The sequence below is a fragment of the Emydura macquarii genome, unplaced genomic scaffold, assembly GCF_026122565.2.
Source record: "Emydura macquarii macquarii isolate MOO-44397 ecotype Brisbane River unplaced genomic scaffold, CSIRO-AGI_Emac_v2 contig_3295, whole genome shotgun sequence".
Taxonomy (NCBI): domain Eukaryota; kingdom Metazoa; phylum Chordata; order Testudines; family Chelidae; genus Emydura; species Emydura macquarii.
The window spans coordinates 138,281-159,458 of NW_027133432.1; the positions used below are offsets into that span (position 1 = coordinate 138,281).

General features: G+C 40.9%; 1 protein-coding gene across 5 annotated transcripts in view; it reads left to right on the forward strand.

The window, feature by feature from the left end:
- Positions 1-21,178, forward strand: part of FAM135A (family with sequence similarity 135 member A) — a 153,543-nt gene that overhangs the window by 35,576 nt on the left and 96,789 nt on the right. For all 5 annotated transcript variants that reach the window (XR_010917105.1, XM_067532673.1, XM_067532675.1 and 2 more), the window contains exon 4: positions 10,654-10,733. Coding sequence is in view for 4 of the 5 variants with exons in the window: in XM_067532673.1 (XP_067388774.1) it covers positions 10,654-10,733 (80 nt within the window). In the remaining variant the exon portion in view is untranslated. The remainder of the gene's footprint in view (positions 1-10,653; positions 10,734-21,178) is intronic.

Here is a 21,178-nt window from a genome sequence, read left to right on the forward strand (position 1 = left end):
AGCCTCTTCAAGGCACTGACAATGCCCACCATTATCAAACACTCACTACTGTGGTGGGTACATCCTAACAACATGACATTCAGAGTCCCATTTTCTCAGGATCTACCTTCCGATTTCATCACTAGAGATACATGCACTCCCCCTCCTATTAGGGAAGCATCTCACAGGGCAGATGGTCACCGACGGAAGCACACCTACATATAAACCTGCTAGAGCTCCGTGCGGTATGCAACGCTTGTTTACACTTCGTCCCGATTATAAAGAACAAAAGAATAAAAATCATGACAGACAACATTGTGTGCATATTCTGTATAAACAGTCAAGGAGGAGCCTGATCATTGTGCAGAGGGGTGATGAAATTATGCAAATGGAGCATCCACCATGGAATCAACATCTCAGCTTCATACCTACCGGGATGTCAGAACACAACTGTGGATGCACACAGCAGACACTTTACACAAAAACACGAATGAAAGTGGAACAATCACATACTACAAGACGTTTTCTGACGATGGGGGTCACCCAACCATTGACCTCTTTGCAACTCAGTGGAATCGGAATCCTACACTATTGTCTATTCGGGACAACTGATTACTGATCATGCACCACTCAGGTCATTGAACAGCATGAAAGATGCCAATTCCAGGATCATGTACTGGTATCTCTCCCTGAAGTACCCCCCTCCAGTTGAGGAGCACTGCTCCATAATCACTTGGAGTAGAGCACCTGCAGTGGCACCACTCAATGAAGAAGAGTTTACTTACCTTGTGCAGTAACTGAGGTTCTTCAAGATGTGTGTCCCTGTGGTTGCTGCACTACCCCTCCTTCCTTCCCTCTACTTCGGAGCCTATCATTATTACTCCACAGTAGAGAAGGAACAGAAGGACTCAACTTGAGGTGCCCACACACGACCCGAACGGGCACTGCTTGCGGAAATCCCTGATCCGGACGTGAGGACGCACCAGACACCTGGAATGGAGCACCTACAGGGATACACATTTTGAAGAATCTCAGTTACTGCACAAGGTGATTAACCTTCTCTTCCCAAGAAGAAAGAGGAATGAAGACCCATCTTGGATCTCAGAATGTTGATCACTTTCATCCTGACACAGAGGTTCAAGTAACCTTGGTAGCAATAGCATCGTTTGATCCAGGTAACTGGTTTATAGCCCTGGATCTCCATGATACTATTTTCCTATAGCAGTGCATCCAGCCCACAGATGCTTTTGCAATTTGTAATTTGCCAGGATCACTGTCAGTACTGGGTATCAATTTGGGCCTTTCAACTGCTCTGTGATGGGGTCTATTTACCCTGCACTATTTACCCTGCACTGGTCAGAAAGGGACAGGACTGGCCAAAGTTCCAGGAAATCTACAGGAAATGGCCGCTGAACCGCAGGAGTGGGGAGGGAGAGTCAAGGAAGGCCACCTCCCGGAGCCTGACCCAGGAGAAGGACCATTTCAACCCCTGGAGAAACCCTCGATCCACGTCTGGGTGCAGAACACACTGTGGAAGATGACCAGGCAGACCTGGAGCATGATCAGGACTTCATCCAGGAATAAAGGGAGGACCCAACTCTGAGTAGAGCCTGGGAACAGGCCACAACTCCAGACCAAGAAGAAAACAACGCTCCCCAAGCACCTCAGGAACCATGATTCGAGATTTGAAGAGACTGCCTCTATCGAGTTGTGCAGGACTTTCAAACACATGGAAATATCTGGCAACTGTTGGTCCCTATTGCCACTGCCTGAGATTTCTGCATTTAGCTCACAAAATGCCCTAGGCGGGACACCTGGGTAGGGAAACGGCTCTCCAGAGGTAGCCTAATGCTGCTTCTGAGTAGGCATACACCAGGAGTTACAGGACTACTGTGCCTCCTGTCCTGAATGCCAGCTATCTAGACCCAAAGGGGTACTTCGCACTCCCTTTGTACCTCTTCTCGTGGTTGGCATACCATTTGACCACATTGGCATGGATCTTGTGGGGCCATTAGAGCGGCGCAAGACAGGGAACCTCTTCATTCTAGTAATTGTCAACCATGCAACATGATATCCTGAAGTAATCCCCTTGCACACAGCTACAGCACCCAACATTGACATTTTTGTCAGGCTCGGGATACTCAAGGAAATCTTAACCGACCACGGCACTAACGTGTCCTCCTGGCCAAGTTGTCCCTCTCCTGAACATTCAATCCCTCAGGACTTCTGTATGCCATCCCCAAACCGACGGACTAGTCGAGCAATTCAACGGGACTTTAAAGGCAGTGTTGTGGAAGTTTGTAGAAGATGACCCTCAACATTGAGACACGTTGCTGCCAGCACTGCTATTAGTCATACAGGAGCTCCCCCAGAGCTCGATCGGGTTCTTCCCCTTTGATCTCCTTCTATGCCAGGCAATCTTACGGAATCCTTGATTTCCTTTGGGAGGAGCAAGAAACACATGTTCAGGGGACTGCCCATTATTAGTTACAACCATGTGAGCGATTCCCTGTGGGCTTTCGTTCAGGAGAACCTGTAACAAGCTCAGCAGACACAGGAGAGGCAATACAACTAAGGAATGCAGCTTTTTGAGCCAGGGGATTGGTTTCTACTGTTGTTGTCCTCCACGGAATCCAAACTTTTAGCCAAGTGGCATAAGGCTGGTGGACTATGAGATCAAGTTACCAGAATGGCGAAATGAGGTCCACACATACGATGTGAATTTATTGAAGACCTGGGAGGCCCTACTCATTGTGCCTTTACCCCCTGAAACTGGAGTTGGGACTGTTGGCAGGGGAATCCCTAGAATTGAAGCCTGTCATAGTGGGAGAGTGCCTCAGCCCCTCAGAGCAGGAATAGCTGCAACGACTCATGCCAGGTTTCCCGAACATGTTGTTGACATGCCCAGGGTGGACAGCTATCATAAGCCACTATATTGCTATGACCCCAGGGCAGAAGGAGTGGGATGATCATGGCCCTTGGCCCAAAAGATGTGGACCACCATCCGCCAGGAGTTGATGCTCGAAATGGGAGTTGTAGAGGAATCGTGGAGCGAGTGGCAAAGCACAATCATCCTGGGCCCGAAACCAGACGTGACCATAAGATTCTGCATTGACTTCTGAAAGGTTAACATCATCTCCTGGTTTGATGCATACTTGATGCCACCCATCGAAGAACTTCTAGAGTGTCTGGGTGGAGCCAAATTCCTATTGACCATGGATATAACAAAAGGGTATTGGTAAATTCCCCTGACACCCAACTCATGGATGAAAACAGCCTTCCCTACACCATGCGGCCTGTTCTAGTGCGTGACCATGCCATTCAGACTGCATGGGGTGGCTGCCACCTTCCAGCAGTTGATGAACAGAGTACTTCAGCCCCACGACCAGCATGCAGTGGCCTATATATATATATGACATTATGATTTATAGCACCAATTGGGAGCACCACCTTCAACATCTCTCTAATGTACTCTCGGTCCTTAGGGGCGCCGCATCACAGCCAACCCCGCAAAATGCCACCTCGGACAAGGGAGAGAGATGACCTACCTCTGGTACGTAGTGGGAGGGGGCAAATTGCGACCTCTAATTAGTAAGGTACAAGCCCTGTTGGACACACTAACGCCAAGGACAAAAAAACAGGTTATGGCAATTACTGGGACTAGCCGGGTACTACTGGTTTGTGCCTGGCTTTGCAACACTTCCAGCCCCCCTCTCAGACCTGACTAAGAACTTCCAACCACAACTGGTGCGGTGGTCCGATGAATGTCAAACAGCTTTCCAGGTTCTAAAGAAACCACTGAACCAGGAGCCAGTCTTTATACACCTGGACTTCACAAAGGACTGAATACTTCAAACTGATGCCTTGGAAGTGGGGCCTGAAGGCGTCTTGTTCCAGGAGGTCTACAGAGAAGAAAACCCCATCTTACATCTGAGCCACAAATAGTTCCCCAGGGAAACACACTATTCCACCATTGAGAAGGAGGCATTGGACATAAAGGGGGCCGTTGATGCCCTACACTATTGTCTATTCGGGACAGCTGATTACTGATCATGCACCACTCAGGTCATTGAACAGCATGAAAGATGCCAATTCCAGGATCATGTACTGGTATCTCTCCCTCCAACCACATTATTTCCTCGAACTGCATCAACCCAGTAGAGCACGCACCGGTGAGGACTTTTTCTCCCCTGGGGAGGGGAGGAGGGAAGAGGTGGCTGCCCACCGGAGTGGGAGGGTATGTGATAGGGTGTACTTATCCTGCATTGGTCAGAAAGGGTTAATCCCACACTATGGGTGGAGGAAGTCCCCCTCCTCCGACCAGGCTAGGCATGCTCCAACTGCTGCTTCAGTATGAAAGGGAGTAGCCTAGCTCACTTACTCTAGGCTGGATGCCGAGAAGGAAGGATATGTGGTGGAGATTCCCACCCAGCAGCTGCCGCTGCAGCCCCAGACCAGGGATACCGAAGACGCCGAGAATCACACAGGAACCCTGAAACCCCCAGCCACCCAAGCAGAGTCAGAGCCTCATTGAGAAACGCAGAGACATGAGACACAGATCAATATTTCAGGAGGCAGGGTATAAAGAGGCCCGGGGAGGAGGGGGGCCTAGCAGAGGCCACGGGAGAAGTCAGCGTATTGCAGTAGGATCCCTGCTGACTCAGTGGCACTCACTGGTTAGTGACAGGGCTCTGGGTTAGGACCCGGTGGAGCAGGGAGGGTCCAGGTCTCCCTGCCCTGGCCATCACCTTCCCCTGGATAGCAGCCATATTGACTCTGGCCAATAGGCTGCACAGCCCAGAACCCACCATTAGGTTGCACAGCCCTGAAGGCAAGGGATGCCCGATTGGCTTGGGCCATTAGGCCAGGCTGCCTCGAAGGCAGGGGCTGCTCTATTCAGTCTGGCCATTAGACCATGCTGCCCTAAAGGCCGGGGCTGATGTACTGAGTCTGTCTGCTAGGTCACACAACCCCGAGGGCTTGACAGCCTGATGAGCTCAACCATGGAGTCAGATCACCCTCACAGTGCCTCAAGGATTGGCGGGGTGTATGTATCCCCCACGACAAGTCCCCAGGGTGTTCACAAAAGAATTATCAGTAGTCGCAAGCCATCTCAGGCAGTTGGGACTGGTGATATTTCCTTATCTAAATGACTGGCTCTCAAAGGTTGGTTTTATGATGAAGTGCTGTTAGCACTCAACAAAACCATAACCCTAGTGTTGATATAATAGGCTTCTGTAAGGCATTTGACCTGTTTATATAGAACATCTTGATTTAAATATCAGACCTGAAGAAAAGTTCTGTGTAGCTTGAAAGCCTCTCTCTTTCACCAACAGAAATTGGTCAAACAAAAGATCTTACCCACTTTGTCACATAAATTCAACGTGGCACATGCATTAAAAACTGGATAACAGGTCTTAAAAGGTAGTTGTAAATGGAAAATCATCAAGCGACTTGTTTTTCTTTTTCTAGTGAGATCCCACAGGAATCAATCCTTGGCCCTGTGCTATTAACATTTTTTCAGTTGCCTGGAGAAAACGTAAAATCATTACTGACAGAGTTTACAGATGACACACAGATTGGAAGAGTGGTAAATTATGAAGAGGACAGATCACTGGTACAGAGTGATCTGGATCGCTTGGTATGCTGGGTGCAAGCAAACAATATGAATTTCATTATGGCCAAATGTAAGGTCATACATCTAGGAACAAAGAATGTAGACTATACTTACTTATATGGTAATGGGCTCTTCACAGTAGTAGAGAAAGGTATAACACGGCCCAGTAGCTGGAAATTGAATCTAGACAAATTCAGACTGGAAATGAAATGCAGATTTTTGTCAATGGGGGTAATTGTTCATTGGAACAGGTTACCAAGGGTTGTGGTGGATTCTCCATCACTGGAAATTTTTTAATCCAGATTAGATATTTTTCTAAAATATATGCTCCAGTTAAACCAAAAATATTGGATTTAGAAGCAGGAAAAAATTCAAGGAAATCCTAGGACTTGTATTATGCATAAGGTAGACCAGATGAATGCATGTCCCTTCTGGCTTTATAATCTGTGAATCTAAGAAAGAATGGTGACTTACCTCACAGTAACTATGATTTTTTCAGAATGTTGTTAGTGTGAATCCCACAACCCGTCGTCTGTCCCCTCTTTTCAGAGTCCTCTGCTGCCATGGGCTTTGAATTGTGAAGGAACTCAATGAGGGTCATGGCTGGCCTGCCCTATATTCCCAAGCATGGGATGCATAAGGGCCACAGCTGTTTCAAACAAACAAACAAATCTGATCTTGTGCACATGAAGTGCATACACACCTACGACAGGATACACACTGATATAATCTCGAGGAACCAGAGTTACCATAAAATAGAGTAACTGTTCTAAACTGCATTGATCTTTCCTTTTTTAAAAAATAAGTAGCTTTCCCTTGTTTACATCATATCTTATTATCAAAAATTGTTTCTGATTTCCATGTAATCCTTAAAAATTTGACTATCTCCCACAGCATTTAATACAGTCAAGAAAAATGGTAAATAAGTCAAAGATATAAATTCTGACATAATAGGTTGCTGGAATTATTTTTGGGAACCTGGCTTATTCATAAAATATTTATAATTATTATTACATTCATCTTTAATTATCCACACTATTTTTAGACCCCAAAGGTAACCTGTGTTTTATCTATTTTTATTTATTTATTGCTGTTTAAGATGTTTTGTTCATCTTGTGGTGGATAGGAGGTAAATTCATGCACACATTTGCATCTGATTTATAAAGCAATATAAGGATACCTAGTATAACTGGTGAACTGTGCCAGACAAGTTCTTTTCTCACAATATTGTTTGTTGTCCTTGCCTCACAATACTGTAATCTAGAAGCACAAACAGGTTCAATACTGTAGAGTACTTAAACAGAGCATCATAACTGAAATGCTTCATGGAATGGGGGGTTGTTAGAAATTCTTTTGAAAATAGACATAGAAGGAGCCTGGCATAAATTAGTTGAGAAACTGAGCCAAGCTTACAGAGAGAAGGCACAAAAGCAGGAAAGACAAGAGTGGGTGAACTAGGCAAAGGGGAGCGGTCAGGAGTGAAGCTTGGGTGGAGCAAAGAGAGTGGGTGTGAGAGATAAAAGCAACAAAATATTTTGTAAGTGAGGAGGATATATTTGTCTTTAGTTTAGCAAATAATTTAACGTTCATTTTAGAGCTTATAGGTTTATGCATATATCTCAGTGAATGGAATAATTTGTCACATTGTAGCTCTTTGCAGCTAGATCCTTAATATTCACAATACTGCACAGTATTTGCAAATCAGTAAGGCAGTGTACTGGTGCACAGCTTGAGTAAAGTGTGTGTGTGCGCCTCACTGTAGTTAAGTCATTACTTACTTCAAAAATAAAGGGATGAGATTTTAATTTAATGTTTACATATTTTGCCCTGAGCTGAACCCCTGCAGGATTTTGATATTAGGATTAGAAGGTAAATGTTTTATGTATTAATAACTGCTTAAAGTATAAAACTGCACTGAGTATCATAAAGCCATCTATCTTCAAAACAAACAAACGACCCCCTCCCCTCTTCAGCAAACTCAAATTGAACTAGTGTGTGGAGTTTTCCTGAATTGGAGGGGAGTAATGAGAGGAAAAGTAAAGATGATGAAATATATTTTTCATTTCACAGTTTAAACCAGCATCATTACTAGGATTTGAACATAAAAATTAATACATGCCATTTCATAAGTGTTACATTTCTGAAATACACCTCATCCCTCATAATCTCTGGAACATTGTTGTTAAATAGTATCATTAAGGAGAATTAACTTTTTTGCGTGAAATAATTTTTTAAGATTTCAGAAATCTCTTCCCCTTTAAAACATACCTTTTCCAAATTCTGTTTTCTTTTCAGTACTATTTTTTTGTGTTTAGCTTGCCTCTGTCCGAAAAGGCAAATTAAGGTTCCAATTCAGCAAACCATCCTTATTAAGCAAAGTTGGTAAAGTTAAGTATGAGCTTAAATGCTTTGCTGAACTGGGTTCTAAGGTCCTGAACCTGCATTGAAAACTCTGCACATGCAAGGATCTGCCCACAAGATTCTTAGTGTGTTATTGGGAACTAATTTTGCAGGTAAAGGTCCAAATTGGATGAACTCTGATTAAGGTGGCTAACATCTTTCCTAACCATAGAGACTAAATATTTAATCTATAGAATGCCCAAGTTTTTCATGTGTAAAAACTACTTCCAAAACTTAAATTTCTTAAACAGCAGTGCAATACTCAGCTGAAAAATCTGTGGTGGACCACCAGCAAGAGTTTTGAAGATTACAAGTTATGCTGAACCACAATTTAAGAACAGCTGCTTTAGAATTAAATTAATTAATAAATAGTAGACTTATACAAATACTAAAAAGGGCACCTGTCCATATACTTTAGGTGCCTTTCACATAATTGATAAATATATCACAAATAATACTGTCAGTGCAGCAGTATGATTCACTATAACCCACCAAAGATGTGAGAGGCAATTTAAAATTTCGTATCAGTGTCGCCACCAGCAGTTTTCTATCTTTATAGTTCCTCCCAGTTTTAAATGCTTGGGGTAAGGAGATGAGCTTTGTGACATGCCCTTCAGAGTCTAGTTATTGTGGACCAAAAGGTGGAGCAAAGCCATATTCCGAATAACATGTCAAGATCTAGGTGTTTGTTAGAAAAATGTTATATTTGGATCCAGAAATTATTACATACATTTGACTATATCATAAGTTTCAGATAATGGCCTTTGATGGGGCCATCATGGGTTTCACTGTAGTATGCAGCCTCATCTTGGTTTAACTGAAATCATTATTACCTATGAGATGATGTAAAGTCATAGCTGATCCAAAGATGAGAAGCAAGTTCCTGTATTAGAATGCATCCTATTGGATTTCTGTTGTGAAGGGATTTCTTTTAAATAATCTCAGTTCCTTACAGTGGTAGAATGAGATGTTGGATATCTAATTTAAATATTTTATACATATTGAAGGAAAAAAATGATCATTCTTAACTCATGCTTGACCGGTGATGTAATTTCTTTTAGCATTTTATTCTGAAGGTTATTTTTTGTACAGCTTCACTGTAGGTTTCTGAAAAATTGCAAAGTTTGTAAATGTAATATGGGTGCTGTTTTATCACATTTTTAAATGGTGATGTTCTAGATGTGTAAATTCTTCAAAGTAGGCATGGTCTTCCTTTTATCTATTGTATGAGCATTGAGCACATCAGAATTTAATTATTAACGTCTTCCAACATTTCACTATTTTTGTCTCACAATTTTGGCCAAATTGAAGTTTTCTTTTAACTTAGTTTTGTGTAAGAGGTCAAATTTTGAATTGATATTAGTTACCTACTTCTTTCTTATGTTACTTACATTATGTTAGCACCCAGAGGCTCTTGCTATAACTGGGGCCCAGTTTTCAGTTTTGGCCACAGTATTTCAAAAGAGATTTAGTAGAAATAGAGGGGGATGGGTGACTAAAATGAGTCACAGGATATGTGACTGCTTCATTTAGAGAAGAGATGAATAAGCGGGTATGACAGATGTATACAATAATGAATGGAATATAAATGCTAAATCATTCACTCCTAAATATTCTTTATCATAATATGAGAATGTGGGGACCATCTGTGAAATTGAAAGGAAGCAGCCTTAAAAATGATAAAAGGAAATTATTTACACAATGAATGATTAACCTGTGGAACTCATTCCCACAAAATATTAGTGAGACTAAGAGCTAAGTGGGATTCAAAAAATGAATTGGACGTTTATATGGGTAAGCAAAAATCCGCCATTACATGAAATGAGAATTAGGTGAGATTTTTTTTTTTAAATTAGAAAGGATCAACCTTTGTACTTCTGAGATTTTTATGAAGAAGCTTCTGCTATGGGCATGTTATTCCTTAACTGTCCCCTGTTTCTGAGAACTGTTTCTGAGAAGCACCTGGTCCTAGAGATGGGATTCTAGACTAGACAGAGCACTGGCTGAATACCGTGTGGCAATTCCTAAGTGTTACGAGCTATACAAAGATAGAGATAGACACAGTCCTTGTCCTAAAAAGATTATAACCTGATAATGAGCAGGTCTAAGTGTAAAAACTACCCTTCAGTCTAGCCTTTCCATGATGATGAAAATTTGGAGTAGACAGAACAGAGATCATGTAGTATATACTTTGACTCTTTGCCATGGTGATGAGGTCAGCAGGAGTTCAGTAAATTAAAAGCAATATTGAAGACATGTTTTCTTGAGATTTTTATGGACCAAAAACCAGTCAGTACCAGTAAAGAACTGGAGAGGGGTGGGGGCATTAATAAAATAGGGCAGAAAGATACAGATGAAATAAAGATGGAAATGAATTGTATAATTAGGCTACAGAATATGTTTGAGTTTTCTACCTATCCTTCTAGTTAATGATAGGTAATTATGTGGATAGCAAACGAAAGTTACACTGGTAACCTCATATTTTAAGCTTTGGAATTCTCTCTCTCTACTTTTGAAAGTATGAAACTTAGAGGGTCATGAAAGGAAAATATTTATTTTATATTTGTGTGTGTGTGTGTGTGTGTGTGTTGGTAAATATATGTGAGAGTCACTGGTTATTGCATAGTTTGCAAATGATTTTTTGTCTCTTTCTTTAGTTTTTACCAGATTCGTGCATCTATGAAAATTCCTCCAAGAGTTCCACACAAATTAGAAGCTAGCTTGTTACGGGTGACAGGTAAGTACAGGAATTTTATAGTGCATGTAGTCTAGTTTGACTACATTAAGAGGACACCTCCAGGATTTTTAGGTGCAGAGCCTGACTTCCTTTAAATTATTTTAAGCTAAACACCAGCAATGCTTCACATTCCATATTTCTTAATTTTTAGTAACAGTAACTGAGAATAAAAAGTCTGTTTTTGTGCTGACCTATGTGAATTATCTGCCTTGTTCATTTTCACAGAATTGTTCACTGAAGCTGACTGTACACTGACTGACACTGCTTTTAAAGTATCATCTAAATAGCTAACTACTTCCTAAAGCCTCCCTCCCCACATCCAGTCTCCTTTTCAGGTCAGTCTGTCTCACCCTGCTGAAGTTCCTTGGGCAATCTGTGTTGCCCCAGCCTTCCTCCCCCACAACCCTGCTCCCAGTCCCAGCCTCTTTGCCCAGCCAGACCCAATCTTCTCTCCAACCTAACTCCCAGTGCCAGTTTCCCACTCCCTCCCCAAGAGCTTTTAGTTCCAGTCTCCCTGACCACTCAACCTTGGCTCCCTGATCCAATCTAATGCCTTTCTCCTCCTCCTCCCCCCCCCTCCCCTCTGTCAGCTGAATCAGGCAGCAGTTCTCCTTCATGATTGCTTGGGTGTAAGCAAAGGGGATCACTGAGAGCATAGGAGAAACAAGATTCCTGCTTTCAGTTCTGGTGCTTTGATTCAGCCTGGCCTGCTACCTACAGAGATCCTGTTTCAGAGAAGGTCCTGCTCAGCCCTGGGCTGACTGACTCTTCAGGGAAGTAAGTTTTGAAGCTCTAGCTACTCTACTGAGCATGTATAAACTACAGTTTTTCACAAGCTTATAACTTGGCCAAATCTGGTTGGATTTTCAGAAGAATGGCAAAAGACATATCACTGAGATACACACGTAAACTCAACACACAAAGAAGCATCCCTTCCCCAACTAAACATGGCCAAATTTCAGATCTCTGCTCCAAAACATGGGGGTGCTGGATATTCTCAAAAAAAAGATTGCCTGAATTTAATATGGGTATAACAATGTTTTCTTTAACCTCATTCTTGCAAATGGGAGAACCTTTTATTACTGAAATTTTCCAAAACAGTTCAGCCTGTGGCAGGCAACCAGCATGTAAAATTTGAGACCAACTGGTTAAAGTTTGTGAAGTTATAAGCAACTGTAAAAAGGGTTTTACAATAGGAAGTATGAGGCAACCTTTATAGGTGTTGCTACCTCTCCTGCTTATAAGTATAAATGGGCATTGGCTATTCATAGATTTTAATCCCAGAGAAGATTATTGTGATCATCTAGTCTGACCTCCTGCATAAAACAAGCCTGAGGATTTCCTTGAATTAATTCCTGCTTCAAGTTCAGTAGCTTTGGTTTAACTGGAATATATCTATTAGAAAAACATCCAAACTTAATTTAAAAATTTCAGTTGATGGAGACTCCATAACAACCCTTGGTAAATTGTTCCAATGTTTAATTACTCCCACTGTTTAAAAAGTTGTACCTTATTTCTATCTGAATTTGTTTAACTTCAATTTCCGGCCATTGGATCGCCTTATACCTTTCTCTGCTAGACTGAAAAACTAGACTGAAAATTTCTGTTCCCAAAATAGGTTTTTCAGGGTGATTTGATCAGAGTGTAAAAAAAGTCTTTTTGATGAGCTAAATAGATTGAACTCCTTGAGTGTCACTGTAAGGCAGGTTCTCCAATCTTTTAATCATTCTCATGGCTCTTCTTTGACCCTCTCCAATTTACCAACATCCTTCATGAATTGTGGACACAGTATTCCAGTAGCAATAGTACCCACACTGAATACAGAGGTAATATAATCTCTCTACTCCTACTTGAGCTTCCCTTGTACATTCAAGGATTGCATTAGCCCTTTTGACACAGCATCACGCTAGAAGCTCATATTCAGCTGCTTATTCCTCATAACCTCCGAAACATTTTCAGAGTTGCTGCTTCCCATGGTAGAGTCCCCTATATTATAACTATGGCCTACGTTCTTTGTTCCTAGATGTCTGACCTTATATTTGGCTGTATTGAAATGCATATTGTTTGCTTGTGCCCAGTTTATCTAGTGATCCAGATCACTCTGTGTATCAGTGACCTGTTCTCTTCATATTTATCACTCCCCCAATCTGTGTCGTGTAAACTTTATCTGTAATGATTTTATATTTTCTGCCAGATTATTGATAAAAATATTAAATAGCATAGGGTCAAGAACCGATCCATTAGGACCTCACTAGAAACACAGCTGTTTATCGATTATTCCCTATCTACAATTACATTTTGAGACCTACCAGTTAGCAAGCCATTTAATGTGTGCCATGTTGAATTGGTATTATTCTAGATTTTAATCAAAATGTTGTGTATAACCAAGTCAAATGCCTAACAGAAGTCTATTACATTGTTACTTTTATTAACCAACATTGTAATGTCATAAAAAATGTTATCAAGTTAATTTGACAAGATTTATTTTTCCATAAACCAATATTGATTGGCATTAATTGTATTACCCTGCTTTAATTCTCTATTAATTTAATCCCATATTAAGCATTCCATTATACAGCCCAGGATCACTGTCAGGTTGATGGGCCTATAATTACTTGTATCATCCAGTTTATCCTTCTTTAATATTAGCATGCTATTAACTTTCTTCCAGTTCTCTGGAACTTCCTTTGTTTTCCAAGACTTAGTGAAAAAATAAACATTAATGGTTCATGAAGCCCCTCAACCAGCTTCTTTAAAACTTGCAAGTTATCTGGACCTGCTGATTTTAAAATGTCTAACTTCACTAGTTGCTGTTTAACATTCTCACGAGTTCCTTTTGTAATAAAAAGTATTTTATCATTTTCATCATCGTCTGTCGTTTTCCCAAATACAGAAGAGAAATATTTTGAACACTTCTCTCTTTTCTGCATTATTATTGACAGTTTACCATTTCCATCTGATAATGAACCTATATCATTGTTAGGATTCCTTTTGTTCCTTATATACTTAAAATACTTCTTTTTGTTGTCTTTTGCTGACTATAAGATTTCTTCTTGTGCCCTTTTACTTCCTTTATCAATTTTCTACGTTATCCATCGTCTACTTTATATTGCTATCATCTTCCCCTCTAGTTCTGTTTGTTTATATAATTTTTTATTTCTGCTTTCACTTCCCCCAGGGTTTTTTTAAACAAGTATAGGCTTCTTTCTCAATTGTGGCTTTTTGGGTATCTAGTAAAAAAATTCTTAAAACTCTTAAGGTTGCTTAATACTTCCTATTTTAAACCCTGTTTTCAGTTGCTTGTAACTTGGTCAAACTTAATGTTTGAGCCAAAATTTTCCATACAGTGTGTCTGCCTCAGATGGAACTTTTTTTTTTGGAAAGTTTCGTCTACAACAGTCAAGCTGTTTCTAAGACTCAGACTCTAAGACCAGAAGGGGCCATTGTGATCGTCCAGTCTGACCTCCTGCACATCGCAGGCCACAGAACCTCATCCATCCCTCCTATAACAGACCCATAACCTTTGGCTCATTTACTGAAGTCCTCAAATCATGATTTAAAGACTTCAGGTTACAGAGAATCCATCATGTATTCTAGTTTAAATCTGTAAGTGACCCATGCCTCGTGCTGCAGAGGAAAGCAACCAAAAAACCCAGGGTCTCTGCCACTGTGACCTAGGGGAAAATTCCTACCCAGCCCCAAATACGGTGATCAGTTGAGCCCTAAGTATGTCAGCAAGACCCACCAGCCAGATAGATGAGAGAGAAATCTCTTTAGTAACTCAGATCCTTTCCTGTCTCTGATCATTGCGGATTTTTGCTACTAGCAGTTGCAGGTGGTCTGCAATCTCATTGTACAGTGCTCTCTGTAAATTTATTGAGCTCAGTCTTGAAGCCAGTTAGGTATTTTGCCCTCACAGCTCCCCTTGGAAGGCTATTCCAGAATTTCAATTCCTCTGATGGTTAGAAACCTTCATCTAATTTCAAGCCTAAATTTGGTGGTCACCAGTTCATATCCATTAGTTCTTGTGTCAACAGTAGTACTTAACTTCTTCTTAGCGTATGTACACATGACCAGGATTCGTCACCTAATTTGGTCCACTGGTTAGATCATTAGCTTCCCTGGGTCAGGCCAGGTACTGACGTGGAGTGTGACGTGAATGCTGATCCCAAATAACTTCTCTTCCTCTGGTATTTATCCCTCTGTTGTATGTATAGATAGCAATCATATCTCCCCTCAGCCTTTGTTTGGTTAGGCTAAACAAGCCAAGGTCCTTGAGTCTCCTGTCATAAGGTAGGTTTTCCATTCCTGTGATCATCTTAGTAGCCCTTCTCGGTTTGAATTAATCTTTCTTAAACATGGGAGACCAGAATTATACACATTATTCCAGTTGAGGTCTCACCGGTGCCTTGTATAATGGCAATAGCACTTCCCTGTCTCTCCTGGAAATAAGTCGCCTGATGCATCCTAGGGATCACATTAACCTTTTTCATGGCCGCATCACATTGGCAGCTCCTAGCCATCCTATGATTAACCAATACACCCAGGTTTTTATCCTCCTCTGTAGCTTCCCACTGACATGTTCCCAACTTATAGCAATAATTTTTGTTGTTAGTCCCTAAGTGCATGACTTTCCACTATTAAATTTCATCCCATTTCTATTATTTCAGTTTTCAAGGTCCTCCAGATCTTCTTGTATGATGTTCTGGTCCTCTTCTGTATTGGCAGTAAATTCCTAACTTTGTGTCATCTGCAAATTTTATTAGCACACTCCCACTTTCTGTGCCAAAGTCATGAATGAAAATGCTAAATAAGATTGGTCCCAAGACCAATCCCTGAGGAGCTCTATTAGTAACCTTCCTACAGCCTGAAAGTTCAACTTTCAGTATGACTTGTTAAAGTCTCTCCCCTTTAACCAGTTTCTTATCAACCTTTCAATTCTCATATTAATCCTCATCTTCTCCAGTGTAATGAATTTCCTAAGTGGAACTGTATCAAATGCCTTACTGAAATCCAGATAGATTAGATCTACTGCATTTCTTTTGTCTAAAAAATCAGTTATTTTCTCAAAGAAAGAGATCATGTTGGTCTCGCATAATCTACCTTTTGTAAAACCCTATCGTATTTTATCTCAATTACTGTTAACCTCTATGTCCATAACTGCTTTCTCTGTCAAAATTTGTTCCAGGACCTTGCATATAATTGAGGTCAAACTAATAGGCCTATAGTTTCCCGGATCACTTTTTTTTTCCTTTTCTTAAAAATAGGAGCTATATTAGTGATTCCCCAGGCATAGGTTATGATCTCTGAGTTTAGAAATTAATTAAAAATTCTTGTTATTGGGCTTGCAATTGCATGTGCCAGATCCTTTAATATTCTTTGATGGAGATTATCTAGGGCTTCTGATTTGGTCCCATTAAGCTGTTTGAGTTTGACTTCCACTTCGGACATGGTAATTTTTACTTCCACATACTCATTTCCTTTGGACACCCTACCCCTATCCCTAAGATCCTCATTAAACTTAGTAAAAACTGACACAAAGTATTCATTTAGGTATTGACCATTCCTAGATTATCTTGAATCTCCACCACATCCTAGCAGTTCCACTTCTTTCTTTTTTTATTTATATGGCTATAGAACTTTTTACTATAGGTTTGTTTCCTTTTCAAAGTCTAACTCTGCTTGGTTTTTGATAGTTCTCACTTTATCCCTATGCTTTCTGACCTCCAAGAGGTAGCTTTTCTTGCTGATCCTTTCCATCTTTCATTCCTTGTAGGCTTTCTTTTTTCTCTTAATAATCTGTTTGAAGTGCTTGCCCATCCAGCTTAGTCTGCAACTCTTCCCTATGAATTTTTCCCCCTTGCTTGGGATGCAGACTTCAGATATTTTCTGCAGCTTTTATTTAAAGTAATTCCAAGCCTCCTCCAGATTCAGATGCTTGAGTTCTTCAGACCAAAAAATTAAGGGAATTAGTTAGGGAAGTGAACTGAAGTTTGCCTTTTTGACATCAAGGATCCTAGTTACAGACCAATTTTTTAAATCTTTCCTTTTAGTGTAAACTGAATTAGCTCATGATCACTTGAACCAAGGTTGTTCTCTCCAACCAGTTTTTCTTTGTGGTCTTCACTACTTACCAATACTTAATATAAAATGCCATCACCTCTTGTTGGTTCAGTGACTATTTGGTGAAAAATATCTGTCAGTTGTAATATCCAGGAATATCTGGGCCCTACCTTTTTAATAGCACTTGTCTTCCAATTTATATCTGGTAAATTAAAGTCTCCCATAATCACACAATTCCTAGTAGTATTTATTTCATTAAAAATATTAGAGGTTTCTATACATAACCAGATCAGATCCACTGCCTGAGCCATCTGTTGATCATCATAATCTTGTTTTGCCTTTGCTCTCCTCCTCTAGGGACAGTTAGAGTCCCACTGAAGATCACCTGAGCCTCCATTTCTTTAAGCATCCTCCTCAGCCTCACATATACTCCCTTGATGCATTCCAGTTAGAATCTAGTTGTATCATTTGTTCCCATGTGAAGGACAATCAGTGAATTCTTTGCAACTACCATTGGGATCCTCTTCAGCCTCAAGTCCACATCCCATATCTTCGCTTCCTGCAGACAGCACACACTTCTGTTCTCAGAATCAGCTTTGGTGACAGGCCTGTCCGTTCTTTTTAGTAGGGAGTCCCCAGTTATGTAGACCTGCCTCTTCCTCGTGTTGATGCAGTTCTCCAGCCTTCTCCCTTCTGTTCTTTCTGGCTGCAGGTTGTCTTGTCTTGTCTTTTGTTCTCACCTACAATCTTCTGCAAGTCATCCTTTGTTGTCTTAGGGCTCCAAACTCTGACTATCTCCATTGACTCTTTCCCTCTTCTTGTAGGATTAGCCGATCTTCTCTTTTTCCTTGCCCTTCCACATTATGTTAATATTTGCTGTGCCCCTTCTTCATTTTCTAATTCAACAAATCTTTTTCTGAGTTTTGTGTTTCTTCTTCACTAGCCGGTCTTTTCCTCTGCTGGGTTCTGGTAGTCACATGCTTCCACTGACCACTTTCCTCATCCAGCAGTCAACCCTCACAGCTCTCCAGTCCAGCTAGTATCTGCGAGTCTTGAATTTTCCCTTCAGCCTCCTCTTCCCTTCCCTCCATCATCTGCTTGAATCCATTTAAAATTTCAGCCATAGTTTCTATCTGCATTTCCAAACTTCTGCTCTACTCTTCTCATCTGCTCTGTCAGGCAGCACTTCATACGAACAAAGCATTTCTCAGGTACTAACTCCAGGATAACATACATGCTGCACCTTCCACATGCAGTCATCTTGATTGTCTCTTCCACTCCTTGTGTCACTACCACTGTGGCCTTTGTAGTTGTCATAGCCTTCCCTCCTAAGCTCCCATCAACCTGAAAAAAGAAGAAACAGACAAACACAGACATCCCAAAACTGTAACATCACACACACTCTCCCTCAAACTCCCCCATTTCCAACTCTGTTTGCTGGCTCCTGTGCTGCTGGCTGCCTATATAGACCCCCTAATCATGGATTCCCCACCCCTAGTCAGGGAAGAATGAGATTGAAAGAAAATGTTGTTTTGTCCATGTTTTTAAAAAAAAAAAAAAATCAAAAAAATCTTACAGCCATTTTGTTGAGAAGCTCTAATATGACCCATGTTTTGTAACAGGGATTTGAAATTTGGTATGCTGGTCACTCTGGTGTCAGAGATGTACTTCTTGATATCATGGTAAAAAATTACATACATTTGGCCAAGTTATAAACCTCTGAAAAATGTCAGTTTCCACATTCTCAATAAAGGCTTGTTAGAGTTGTGGATGCTACATATACTGAAGATTCAGTCTGCACTGAGCTTGTTCCATCCCAGGCTGCAGGAGCTGAGCAGGACTTTCCCTACACTTGCTCCTCCCCTGGCTGCTGGGAGCTTCTGTGGAATTGAGCACTGGAGCTGAGACAGGGAGACTCTCTCCTCTGTTTCCCCTGGTGACACCAAGTAACATGGAGGAGGAGCCTGACTGGAATTGAGAGGGTTGAGGAATTGTAGGATCAGGAGCTGGGGCTTGAGAGCAGATGGGAGAGGAGGGGACAGAGACATGCTGGGGACACAGAAATGGAAGAACGGTCTGTACCTATCTAGAAAACTCCTTCAGAATTAGGAATTGTGCTCAAGAGTCCTGGGTCTCTACATTTCTCTTCTGTCAGCAAATAGCCATGAAACCCACAGGTGAATTGTATTTCTGAGCTCCTTTTAGGAATTGATCTTTGCAGAGGGTAACAGCCTACTTGTGCTACCAATTACTCTTTTAGTTCAAGTGGTAGAAGTTTCTTCTATGATTGTATGATCTAAAGGCTTGGACTCTACTGAGGACTCAGGTTGGAGGTTGTCATGATTCCACATGAGAGAACTGTTGTTTTTCAGTTTGTGATTTTTATATATATAAAACTATTCTTTCCACACGCCCCTGCCTCACTCAGTGGACTTTCTGTGAGGATGGACTTTCTGTGGGGATGAATCAGGGTAGGGTAGTATAGTGAATGAGGCTGTTGACTGTAGGATCCCTGGTTTATTTGTTGCAGAAGTTGGACGATAGGGCATGGAATTGCAGGATGACAGAGGATGGTCTCTTGGATAAAGCAGATGAATGCCACCCCTGTGAACTGGATTGTATCTCTGCTTCTGCTGCAGCATTTCTATGTGATGCTGGGCAAGTCACCAAAATTAGGGCTGTCAAGTGATTAATCAATTAATCATGATTAATCATGCTGTTAAACAGTGGGCTGGGAACAATGGGGCACAGTGCAATGGGGCAATCTCGGGAGTGAGTGGTTGACCAGGGACAATGGGGCACGGCACAGGGGAGCAGTCCTGGGAGCATGACTGGCAACGGACAATGGGGCACGGTTCAGGCAGAAGGGGGCAGGATCCCTGTGTTTCTGTCGGAGACTGGATGAGACCTCTTCTTTCTCTCTCCGCTTCTCATCTCTTTGTGCCCTACAGTGGCAGCTTTGGGTTACTGTGCCTAACCTCACACAGATCCCTCGCAGCTTGATGACTCCCTCCACGCCCAGAAGTCTGCAATTAATGCGTTAAAAAAATTACGCATTAATTGTGTTGTCAATTAATCACAGACATTAACTACAATTAATTGATATCCTTAACCAAAATTTTTACAGCTGGCCACTATTTGTGTGTTCCTCCTTTTCTGGATGTCCAGTGTGAAACACCTGGGGCCTGATTTACAGAAATGTTGAGCACTCAGAGCTGCAACCATAGTCAATGAGAGCTGTACATTGAGCATATAAAGTGTTATAAAAATGCGAAGTATCTGAAAAATCTACCTCTTGTTATCCCAAGTTGGGAACGCCAAATTAGTGGACATGTGAAAATTTTGGCCTTAATCTCTGTGCTTCAGTTCCCCAGCTGTAAAATGGGAAGAAAAATGCCAGCTTCTTTCACAGGTGCTGCGAATATGAATTGATTTAATGTTTCTGATAAATTCGGATAATATGATCAGAGTACTTTAAAAATGCCCATAAGGAAATGTAATAGGTTGTATTTAGTGCATGATATGGATAGTGTTCCCATCCAAAAAGATTTGGAGCCACACATTGAATGAGAAAGATAAAAAGAAACCTTGAATAACTACCCATTCACTCAATGAGGCAGGCATAATGTGGAAGTAATAGTATGTGCAAGTAAAGATTGTGTCATAATTAGGTTTGGAGGGATTAGATTTTTATTCATAAATGTAGACAATTGTCAGTTTCACCACACTCACCCATTATTTCCATCAATAATAATCAAAATTTACAGCTAGACAAAATATGAAAAATCTGCTTGAAAACTTCTTAGTGTTTGTTGTAAGACTATTTACTTTCTTTTGACATATGATCTTGACAATCATTTGTTTTTAATGTTTATAAAGCTTTAACTTTAAAAAGAGCCTTCATTAAATAATTATTGTTTAACCCTTCCTTTGTCTGACTCCACCATAATTTCCTGAAACTCTGAAAAATTAAAAATAAACTGCTATTATCCATCAAAGTTCAAAGAAAATAAAAATCAAATTCTGACAAGTCTAGTCATAATGGCACAGTGAGGACAAATTAAGTTTGCACAGGTAACAGTAATTCTGGTATTCCCTAATATTTCTTGACTTAGCAATTCTTACATTCTTTTAACGTATATTTTTGGGCATAATATTACAGAAGTGCCCAAGGACCTCAGTCAAGCTTGAGTCTCACTGTGCAATGTACTGTATATACACACATGGAAATATATGGTTCCTCCTTTTTAGAGTTTACAAACTAAGACCAGTTGTTATATAAAGGGTGTAAGGAAAGGGATACAAATTTTTAAATATATTTATAAGTATCTACTATCCTAGTCTTATAAATCCAAACAGTCTCAGGTCAATAGCTGTTCTGA